General features: G+C 41.2%; 3 protein-coding genes across 3 annotated transcripts; all 3 read left to right on the forward strand.

Moving 5' to 3' along the window:
• The first annotated feature begins 11 nt into the window (after positions 1-11).
• On the forward strand, positions 12-4,098 carry si:dkey-174n20.1 (uncharacterized protein LOC796174 homolog). Its single transcript, XM_039804196.1, has 4 exons — positions 12-440; positions 807-1,049; positions 2,490-2,792; positions 3,647-4,098. The coding sequence occupies exons 1-4, from the start codon at positions 320-322 to the stop codon at positions 3,904-3,906; spliced, it is 927 nt and encodes a 308-aa protein (XP_039660130.1). The 5' UTR covers positions 12-319; the 3' UTR covers positions 3,907-4,098.
• Positions 4,099-4,744: 646 nt separating this feature from the next.
• On the forward strand, positions 4,745-6,861 carry LOC120561479 (nuclear factor 7, brain-like). The gene has a single exon (XM_039804653.1). The coding sequence runs from the start codon at positions 4,971-4,973 to the stop codon at positions 6,423-6,425; it is 1,455 nt and encodes a 484-aa protein (XP_039660587.1). The 5' UTR covers positions 4,745-4,970; the 3' UTR covers positions 6,426-6,861.
• A 2,185-nt stretch (positions 6,862-9,046) lies between these two features.
• Positions 9,047-10,947, forward strand: LOC120561480 (nuclear factor 7, brain-like). Its single transcript, XM_039804654.1, has one exon. It carries the CDS (start codon positions 9,191-9,193, stop codon positions 10,616-10,618), a length of 1,428 nt encoding a protein of 475 aa, XP_039660588.1. The 5' UTR covers positions 9,047-9,190; the 3' UTR covers positions 10,619-10,947.
• The last annotated feature ends 430 nt before the right edge of the window (positions 10,948-11,377 follow it).

Genomic DNA, 11,377 nt, shown 5'->3' on the forward strand with positions numbered 1-11,377 from the left:
TTTGGCGCATGCGCAGCGCGCATTACGTCACTCGTATCCCACGGATCCCTGTAAAGGGACTCCGAATGAATGGAAGGGGGATTGTCAAATTGAATCAAACAACTGTCTTCTGTTTTCTTGAATTCGTCCTGGGTCGTCTCCACCACGTTTACCGGGACAAGAACCAGAAGGGAGGAACAGTCGGGGGAGAAATAATGACGTTTTTCTTAGTCAACCAACGTTAACAAGCTAACGTTAGCTGACGTTAGCTCCAGGCTCACATAGCCAGCAGCATCAGTAACGTTAGCTACTGTAGCTGCTTATAATACAATATAGGAAAATGTACTTTCTCTACACAATTATCGCGTCTTTAGTTTCTTTTTTCATATTGAAATGGATGAAAAAGAGGAGGTATTGCACCGACCTGAAAAGACTTGATGGCAAAACAGTTCTTATTACAGGTAAATAAACGTCTGGTTTTACAAATAGAATAGAATTAAAGCTTTCAGAAATCCGAAACTGTTTTAAAGAATAATTTGCCTCTCTCTCTGTGGTAAATATGTAGTCCTGATTTGACAACTTTAGCTAGGTATAGTATGTGGTCTACATGTAAGAAAAAGAAGAAAAAAAATCTGTCAAATATCCCTTTATTGCATTTTCACAAATATAAATAAAGCTTTCACAAATCGTATACTGTGTTTTAAAGAAACTTCAGCCTCTCTGGGATAATGTAGTCCTGCTTTGACAGGTCAACGAACAGTATAGTGGTTTTGTTGTTGACACACCGACACATGAATTTACTGTTTTTGTCTGCATATTTTTTGCAGGTGGGAATTCTGGCATTGGCAAAGAGACAGCTGTTGCCTTGGCAACGAGAGGCGCCCGTGTCATCATCGCTTGCAGAGACCCGGACAAGGCTGAGAAGGCTGTGAGGGAGATCAAGTTTAAGAGTCACAGCCTTAACGTCCTTTACATGGAGCTGGATTTGGCCAACCTTCACTCTGTGAGGGAATTCTGTAAGAGCTTTCTCCAGAGAGAGAAGAGGCTTGACATCCTGATTAATAATGCAGGTGAGGGTGTCAACCACATGCAAGTCTCTTGATACATGAAACAATGTCACCAAAGAAAGAAAGGAGAGAAAATGTGTTCCTTTTGAAGAGCTAAGTTAGAAGTTTAGATTGGCCAGCAGTTAGTTGATTGAGCTAACATTGCATTAAAGGTCCCATGACATGGTGCTCTTTGGATGCTTTTATATAGGCCTTAGTGGTCCTCTAATACTGTATCTAAAGTCTCTTTCCTATAATTCAGCCTTGGTGCAGAACTAAAGCCACTAGAGCCAGTCCCACAATGAACTTTCCTTAGTATGTGCCATTTCTGTGTCTGTAGCTACTGAGGAGGAGAGAGGGGGGGGCAAGGTGGAGGGTGGGGGTGTGGCCTTGACCAACTGCCACTTTGCTCGTTTGAAAGCCATGATGTCTCTCTCTCATGGGTGGGCCAAATTCTCTGGGCGGACAAAGCAGAGAAAGGGGAGGTAACCTTGCTCCTTATGACCTCATAAGGAGAAGATTCCAGATCGGCCCATCTGAGCTTTCATTTTCTCAAAGGCAGAGCAGGATACCCAGGGCTCGGTTTACACCTATCGCCATTTCTAGCCACTGGGGGACCATAGGCAGGCTGGGGGAACTCCTATTAATGTTTAAAAACCTCATAAATGCCATGGGACCTTTAAAGATGTGTTGATTTTTTTTGGTTAGCAAGGGTCTAAGCATAGAGTGTGCTGTATACTGTACAAATTGTGCAGCAACATAAGCTAAAAGCTAGGGCTGGGACGATATGCTTTTGTCCAGATTCATTTCTCACACGATACATGGGTGCCGATTTGTATTGCGATTTTCATTTATTGCGTATTGCGATTCGATAGTATCGAGTATTGCGATTTTGATTTCCACCTTTTCTTTTTAAGATAATTTTTGGGGAATTTCAGACCTTTATTTATATAGGACCGCTGAAGACATGAAAGGGGAGATAGGGCCGCAGGGTGGAGTCAAACCTGCGGCCGCTGCGTCAAGGAGTAAGCCTATATATGGGCGCCTGCTCTACCAGGGTAAGCTACCCAGGCGCCCTCGTTTTCCTTCTTTAACAAAAACAAAAGTTGAATAATACACTTCTAGAGACAATATAGAGACATTTCTAAAAAAACTAATTGTTTTCTAAAAGGAATCCAGATCACATGTCAGTCAGTCTGACATTTATTTTATTTGTAAAGAACTACATGACATGTCACACTTGCCGGAAACGGATATGATGTAGTCACCGTCGGCGGTATTGTATAAATGGAAAATATTTAGGTGAATAAAAAAAAGAATTGAATCTAGGAAAAAAAACGTTTTATATATAGTCGCAAAAAAAAAATCACAATACATACAATTTTCGATATATATATATATTTTTTTCACCCCTACTAAAAGCCATGTTTCTGTTTTCTCCACCTTTGTCTTCCCCCTCCTCAGGCATGCCCAGTGTCCTTGACTGGACGGACGACGGCTTCAGCATGTGTTTTGGCGTCAACCACTTGGGTCACTTCCTCCTAACCAATCTGCTTCTGCCTCGCCTGAAGGAATGTGCCCCTAGCCGCGTGGTCACCCTCACATGTTCTAGCTACAAATACCAGAAACTGGACTTCCAGGACCTCAACTACAACCTGCTGCCCTTCTTCACCTACTGCCGCAGCAAGCTGGCCAACATCTACTTCAGTCAGGAAGTGGGCCGCATCACTGAAGGGAAAGGAGTGACCTCCTATGCTGTGCACCCTGGTAAGAGGAGTTGCTTTGTATGCTGCGGTTCCCAACTTGGGTTTTATGTGCAGTGCACCCTATCCACCTTCTTTGCTTAAAAAGCTTACAAAACAGGTTACTGTAAAAGACATTTAATGTAACAAAATGTAATGCTAAATTCACAGATATTTTTATTTCCTTACATTTTCTAGAACAAAAAAATAAAGAAAATAATCAATAAAGAAAGTAATCTTTAGCTACAGCTATACCTTTTTGTTTTAAATAAAGGACTTTGTAAACAGTTTTTAAATAGGTGCTGTATCAATACATGTATTTTATATGTATATTTCTTTATTGATATTGTAAATATTTATTTACAATCAACATATTTTTTATTTAAAATGTAATTATTAGGGTTGGGCTATATATATATATATATATATATATATATATAGAAAAAACAACAGACATTTCTTTAGTGTTTACACTGAGGTAGCTTCCTCTTTATAACAGTCAGTGTGGTTGTTTTAGGGCTTCTTGATGACAATATTGCATTTATTTAAAGAAATGTTTGCATCAATGTGATATAGTACCTTAAAACCTTGGTTTTATTGTATTTAATTCACAAGATTAACCAAAAAACAGATATTCCTATCTGGTTATTTTATAAATGTTTTCTCTATTCAATTTATTACAATAATATCCCAAGATACTTAAATCAAGATATGAAATTCCACGCTAGAAGACTTGAACCATATTGCCCACCCCCAACATAAAGTATGTACAGTACATTACTGACACCATATATATATATATATATTGACACCATATATATATATAAAAATATATATATATTTGTCTTGTAATATCTCTGCTTCTGTGTGTTGTTTAAGGTTTTGTCCAAAGTGGTTGGACGTGCCACTACTCCATCCTGTTCCGGATGCTGATGCAGGTGATCATGTGGATGTTTTTTGTGCCGTGTGAGCTTGGAGCTCAGACTGTCATCTACTGTGCAGTGTCAGATGAAGCTGCCAAACACAGCGGGGGTTACTTTGTCGACTGCCGACCAGCTACTCTGCGTCCTTTCGCCAGAGATGCCGGTGTGGCAAAAAAATTGTGGGAGGCCAGTGAGAGACTGGTGAAACTGGCCTGATGGTGGAGGCTGGAGAACTGATTTTAAGAGTTATTCATGGTCATGTACACTTTTTTATTTTATTTATTTATGTTTATCATTAACACTTTTGTTGTGTACAATGCAGATGTAAAGATTTCTTGTTGTCTTATGTGCTACTCTGTATTCAAAGAGGAAATGTTTTGCACAAATAAAAGACCCCTTAAAGCTTTACTGTGTAACTTTTTGTATGTGAAATAAAAGAAATTAAAATTTAATAAAGACAAATTTGAAGAAAAAAAAAGTATGGAAAGTGAAACTTAAAGGACACGCCGAGGCCACGTGATCCCTCCCTCGAAAAGGTCGCAGTAAGTTTTACGCACCAACGCTAATGGACCCTTTTCACAGCAGACATTTTGACTTGTCATGGTAGGAAAAGCACAGGTGTATTCAAACCATTAACGATGGCTCAATTCCATCAAGTGCCCCAGTAAGCTATTTCAGTGAGTCAGCATGCACAATACCAGGGCCTCCAACAAGTGGAATGCAGCCATCATTAATGGTTTTGAATACACCTGTGCTTTTCCTACTATGACATGTCAACATGTCTGCCGTGAAAAATTTCTATTGTGTTTCTAATAAAAAATATCATGGTTTGGGTTAAAGTAACTAGCCTACATTAATCCAAAAAGTCATGTCAGGGTGAGTGTGTCAGGCGGGCGATATGTTTTTTCCCACTATGGCCACGCCAAGACCCGCCCTTCAATAGCATTCACACACTACTATTGGCCAGGCGTCCATGGTCAAATGCCTAACCCCAACCAATCAGGCTGATCGTAGGGCGGGTCTTGGCGTGGCCATAGTGGGATTCGTAATTGTGCATACGGGACTGCAGATAGAACATCCTCACAACTTTCATAGGAATGACCGGGAGCCATCTAAACGCTGTATTCAGTTCTCCATCCATTAACGGAGTTGAGACGCCATTACAGGCCGAAGGATCTCTACTATAAACACACTCATGAGTTGGATTGTAATCTGTAAATCAAAAGGGGCAGAGATTCGGTGAGTCTTGTTGTTAAAGAATAAATCACTTAACAGAGCAAATGGCGGAGAAAATTGCTCTTCTTGAAAGTTTCCTGAACTGCCATGTGTGTTCAGAGACTTTCAGTGACCCTGTGTCTCTGAGCTGCAGCCACAGCTTCTGTTCAAACTGCCTGCAAAAGTTCTGGGAACAAGCTAAAAACAAAAACTGTCCCATTTGTAAAACAAAGTCCTCCACGGATGAACCAGCAGTGAACTCTGCACTGAAGGAACTGGCTGACTCCTTTGCTGGGAGGCAGAAGAATGGTTCACCTGAGATGGAAAAAGAAAAGGAGACAGAGGAAGTTGTGTGTGTTCAACATCCAGAAGTCCCTTATTGGTTCTGTGAGGATGAAGATAGAGCTGTGTGTCCTGTCTGTGAGTTTTCTCTCCACCACGGTCACAAGGTGGTTCCTATAGAACTAGCAGTCAGTGAGCTGAAGGAGCAGCTGAAATCTGACTTGAAGTCTCTACAGGACAAGAGGGGCAGATACAAACAAGTGGAGAAAACATACGATGAAGTGATTCAACACTCCAAGAAGCAGCTGTTGTCCACAGAGAGGCAGATCAGAGCAGAGTTCAACAAGCTTCACCAGTTCCTGAAAGAGGAAGAGGAGTCCAGACTGGCAGCTCTGAGGGAGGAAGAGGAGCAGGAGGGGAAGACTATCAGCAGAGAGATGAAGATGATTCAGGAGCAGATCTCCTCTCTGTCAGACAGTATCTCTGCTGTTGAAGAAGAGCTGCAGAAACACAACGTGCCGTTCCTCAGCAGTTATAAACCCACTCAGACCAGAGCCAGAGTCCAGTGCTCGCTGTCAGATCCACAGCTGGTCTCAGGAGCGCTGACAGATGTGGCCAAACATCTGGGCAACCTGTCCTTCAGAGTCTGGGAGAAGATGAGGGACGAGGTCCACTTCAGTCCTGTCATTCTGGACCCAAACACTGCAAACCCCTGGCTTTATCTGTCTGATGATCTGACCAGTGTGAGACAGGGAGACACCAAGCAGCAGCTTCCTGACAATCCAGAGAGATGCACCAAATATACCATGCTTCTGGGCTCTGAGGGGTTCAGCTCAGGGAAACACAGCTGGGAGGTGGAGGTGGGAGACCATCCTTACTGGTTTGTGGGTTTGGCTAAAGAGTCAGTGGAAAGGAAGGGAGAGTTACTTGCTTCACCAAAATATGGAATCTGGTGTTTATGGCATGATAATGGAAAATACGATAATGGAGCTGGTAAGCCCGTCAGAGTGAAGAAGAGTCTCCAGAGGATCAGAGTCCAGCTGGACTATGACCGGGGGGAGGTGTCCTTCTACAACCCTGAAGACAAGACCCACATCTGCACTCTCAGAGACACTTTCACTGAGAAACTCTTCCCATTGTTCAGTATCGGAGCGGCTGGTGATGCTAAAACTGCTGATATCAGAATCTGTCAAACTGAGATTTCTCTGTTTTTGTCAGTTACTGACAATTCCAGTTAGTTCTTTTTAGGTGAAAATTGTGCATTTTAAAAGCAAATGAAGAAAATGTAGAGATCCGGGTAAAAGAAAAACCAAAATTTGATCTTTCAGAAAATTACATGATGGAACACATTCCTTGGTTGTTGTATAATATACAATATATTTCCAAAGCACAAAATTAGAAACTAAAGCTGAAATGTAGGTATTCGGCATGTAAAGCATTCTTGGCAAAATGGTGGATGTGGTTAGGACAAGTAGATTTCATGTGATATTTTTACTTTTCTTTTTTCAAATGATTAGCAACAACTTTAAGTTTGCATAAGAAAGGCTTCAATTTTAAATCATATAACCACAGAAAGCCTCATCTCACTTTGTTTTCTTTTGACATTTTAAAATGACTTCCTTGTGTTTAATGGTGACTGGTTACCTTTTGTAAATATAATGTTCAGTTCCTTCAGTTTGGCAAAAGTCGAATATTTTTTATTTTTTTTCCCCTGTTGACACACAGTTGTTTTATTTGCAAACAATACAGTTGTTTAGCAGTGATTAGAGCTGCAAAGATTAATCAATTAATCGATTTAGTTTTCAACTTTTAAATTAATTACCAACTATTTTGATAATCGATTAGTCAGTTTGAGTCATTTGTTTAAGACAAAAGTAAAAAATTCTCTAATTCCAGCTTCTTAAATGTGAATATTTTCTAGTTTCTTCTCTCCTCTGTGACAGTAAACTGAATATCTTTGAGTTGTGGACAAAACAAGACATTTGAGGACGTCATATTGGGCTTTTGGGAAACACTGATCCACATTTTTTACCATTTTCTGACATTTTATAGACCAAACAACTAATTGATTAATCGAGAAAATAATCAACCGATTATTCGACTATGAAAATAATCGTTAGTTGCAGCCCTAGCAGTGATGTTCAATACACAAATTTAATTTTTGAGCACTTAAGAGGCGACCTGTTATTTTGTGTTACTATAGCATTTGGAAAGAGATTGCTAATTAATAAAATACTTTATTTTTTCCATTATCTTCTCTTTCTTTCCATTTCTGTTGGTGTTGTAGAAAAACTCCACTCACCTGTTTAGTGAAATGTAGAAATGCATACACGTGGTGAGGGACACTGTATGCACTGACACTGCTGTGCTGCAGTTATTCCTGTCCAGTCTTTTCCAACAAACTTTATTCCAGTTACAGCAACATGTGTAATGAAAATGTGTAAAGACATCTGGAAATACAAAAATAATAAATGAATAAATGTAATAATAAGGAATATTAAAATCTATCCACATCCTGTAGAATGGATAGAGTGGTGAATAAATCCACCATTAGCTGGCTTATGCTGCCCTCCAGTGGCTGAACATGGTGCAGGATACATTTAGAAAATGGTCAAACACTGATGCAGCAATCACAATCTGGGGCAAAAGGCAACCATTAACACATTACATTAATATGAACAACTATTAAATAGTTCCAACACAAATTGGTCCAGTATTTAACAGTACAGTAGCAAAGTAACACAAGCACACTGCGTGAGAAAAGCACCAGGCCTTGTGCTGCCTTGTGGTCTCCAGTGCTACCTTAAAATATTGCTCTGACAATCCAGAGACACACATTTACTATGACACTGTTCTGGGCTCTGAGGGCTTCAGCTCAGGGAAACACAGCTGGGAGGTGGAGGTGGGAGACCATCCTTACTGGCTTGTTGGTTTGGCTAACAAGTCAGCTGAAAGGAAGGGGAAGGCAAACGCTTCACCAAAATATGGCATCTGGTGTTTACTGCATGTTGAAGGAAAAGTTTGAAATGGAGATGGTAAGCCCGTCAGAGTGAAGAAGAGTCCCCAGAGGGTCAGAGTCCAGCTGGACTGTGACAGGGGGGAGGTGTCCTTCTACAACCCTGAAGACAAGACTCACATCTGCACTCACAGAGACATTTTCACTGAGAAACTCTTCCCATATTTTGGTATTGGTGCGGCTGGTGATGCTAAAAGTGCTGATATCAAAATCTGAGATTTCTCCGTGATGTCCAGGGAGGGTGCTGAGGTCTCAGTGATTTATTCGATTTTTGTAATGGTGGTGGTTTTTTTCAGTTACAGACAATTCCAGTTAGCTCTTTATAGGTGAGAATCATGTAATTAGAAACTAAATGACGAAAATGTGCAGATACAGTTACTAAATGATGGAACACATTACTTGTTTGTTGTATAATATACATTATATTTTCAAAGCACAGATTGAGAAACTACAGCTGAAATGTAGGCAGGTGTGTGAAGCAAAATGTATATATTTTCCCCTTATTTTAGTACATATTAATAGGCCTACCACATTTGTCTACTTGTAAGTCTGCTGTTTTAACTGCTGTTGTGTTTGTATTGCAAGACAAATTTCCGTATAACCGGACAATAAAGTGCTATCCATCTAACCCTAACCCCAGGCATAATATTTTGAACCAGCCCTGAACATAAAGATTTTGACCCAAAATCGATATCATATGGTGTTACCCCCAAAAAACTTGTTTTCAGCCTAAAACGTCAACCAGCCAGATGCGTAAAAGGATGGACGTCAGGTGGATTCTCGCGAGAATCGCAGGATCACGCATCACAGGACAAACCGTCTCGCGCGCGTCAGGTTAGGAAAGTGAAACTTAAAGTTCCACTTTGCTAAACGTAGCTGACACGCCTTTACAGGTGTGACGCTTCTGCGGCAAAAACAAAAAACAAACACGTTTGGAACATTTAAAAGAAGGGACATTAGGTTGGTGAGTCTTATAATCGACAACAAATGGCTGAGAAAGCTGCTCTCTTTGAAAGTTTCCTGAGTTGCCACGTGTGTTCAGAGACTTTCAGAGACCCTGTGTCTCTGAGCTGCAGTCACAGATTCTGTTCAAACTGCCTGCAAAAGTTCTGGGAACAAGCTAAAAACAAAAACTGTCCCATTTGTAAAAGAAAATCCTCAAGAGAAGACCTGGAAGTCGATGTTTCACTGAAGGAACTGGCTGACTCCTTTGCTGAGAGGCAGAATCATTGTGCAACTGAGACGGAAAAAGAAAAGGAGACAAAGGAAGTTGTGTGTGTTAAACATCCAGAAGTCCCTTATTGGTTCTGTGAGGATGAAGATAGAGCTGTGTGTCCTGTCTGTGAGTTTTCTCTCCACCACGGTCACAAGGTGGTTCCTATAGAACTAGCAGTCAGTGAGCTGAAGGAGCAGCTGAAATCTGACTTGAAGTCTCTACAGGACAAGAGGGGCAGATACAAACAAGTGGAGAAAACATCCGATGAAGTGATTCAACACTCCAAGAAGCAGCTGTTGTCCACAGAGAGGCAGATCAGAGCAGAGTTCAACAAGCTTCACCAGTTCCTGAAAGAGGAAGAGGAGTCCAGACTGGCAGCTCTGAGGGAGGAAGAGGAGCAGAAGGGGAAGACTATCAGCAGAGAGATGAAGATGATTCAGGAGCAGATCTCCTCTCTGTCAGACAGTATCTCTGCTGTTGAAGAAGAGCTGCAGAAACACAACGTGCCGTTCCTCAGCAGTTATAAACCCACTCAGACCAGAGCCAGAGTCCAGTGCTCGCTGTCAGATCCACAGCTGGTCTCAGGAGCGCTGACAGATGTGGCCAAACATCTGGGCAACCTGTCCTTCAGAGTCTGGGAGAAGATGAGGGACGAGGTCCACTTCAGTCCTGTCATTCTGGACCCAAACACTGCAGCCTGCAATCTCTATCTGTCAGATGATCTGACCAGTGTGAGACAGGGAGACACCAAGCAGCAGCTTCCTGACAATCCAGAGAGATGCACTTACTATGAAGATGTTCTGGGCTCTGAGGGGTTCAGCTCAGGGAAACACAGCTGGGAGGTGGAGGTGGGAAACCATCTTGACTGGGAGTTGGGTTTGGTTAAAGAGTCAGTTGAGAGGAAGGGAGAGTTACGTGCTACACCAACATATGGAATCTGGTGTTTAATGCATCGCAGCGGAAAATATTTTGATGTTATTGGTAAGAAGGTCAGAGTGAAGAAGAGTCTCCAGAGGATCAGAGTCCAGCTGGACTATGACCGGGGGGAGGTGTCCTTCTACAACCCTGAAGACAAGACCCACATCTGCACTCACAGAGACACTTTCACTGAGAAACTCTTCCCATATTTTGGTATTGGTGTGGCCGGTGATGCTAAAACTGCTGATATCAGAATCTGTCCAACTGAGATTTCTCCGTGATGTTCAGGGAGGGTGCGGTGGTCTAGATTTTTGTAATGGTGGTGTTTTGTTCAGTTACAGACAATTCCAGTTAGCTCTTTTATAGGAGAAAATTGTGTAATTTGAAAGTAAATGAGGAAAGTAAAAGAAACAAGGTTTTCACTCCTTCAGCAAATTACATGATGGAATATTTCTAAAGGACAGAATGAGAAACTAAAGCTGAAATGTAGGCAGTTAGGTGTGTGCAGCATTCTTAGAAAAAAATCTTTTGGGAGTATATTTTATGTGATTAATTTTAGTTAAATGAAGAAAAAACGGAGGTGGTTGTTTTTGGAGCAAAAGAGGAACGATTGAAAGTCAGCACTCAGCTTCAAACGACAATGTTAAAAACAACAGACAAAGCCAGAAATCTTGGTGTAGTCATGGACTCAGACCTGAATTTTAAAAGCCACATTAACATAATTAAAAAATCAGCCTATTATCACCTTAAAAATATATCAAGGGTTAAAGGACTTATGTCTCAGCAGGATCTGGAAAAACTTGTCCATGCTTTTATCTTCAGTAGACTTGACTACTGTAACGGAGTCTTTACAGGTCTTCCCAAAAACTCAATCAGACAGCTGCAGCTGATTCAGAACGCTGCTGCTCGAGTCCTCACTAAGACCAAGAAAGTGGATCACATCACTCCAGTACTGAAGTCTCTACACTGGCTTCCAGTGCCTCAAAGAATTGATTTCAAAATACTTTTACTGGTTTATAAATCACTAAACGGTTTAGGGC

The sequence above is a fragment of the Perca fluviatilis genome, chromosome 6 (assembly GCF_010015445.1).
Source record: "Perca fluviatilis chromosome 6, GENO_Pfluv_1.0, whole genome shotgun sequence".
NCBI classification, from domain to species: Eukaryota; Metazoa; Chordata; class Actinopteri; order Perciformes; family Percidae; genus Perca; species Perca fluviatilis.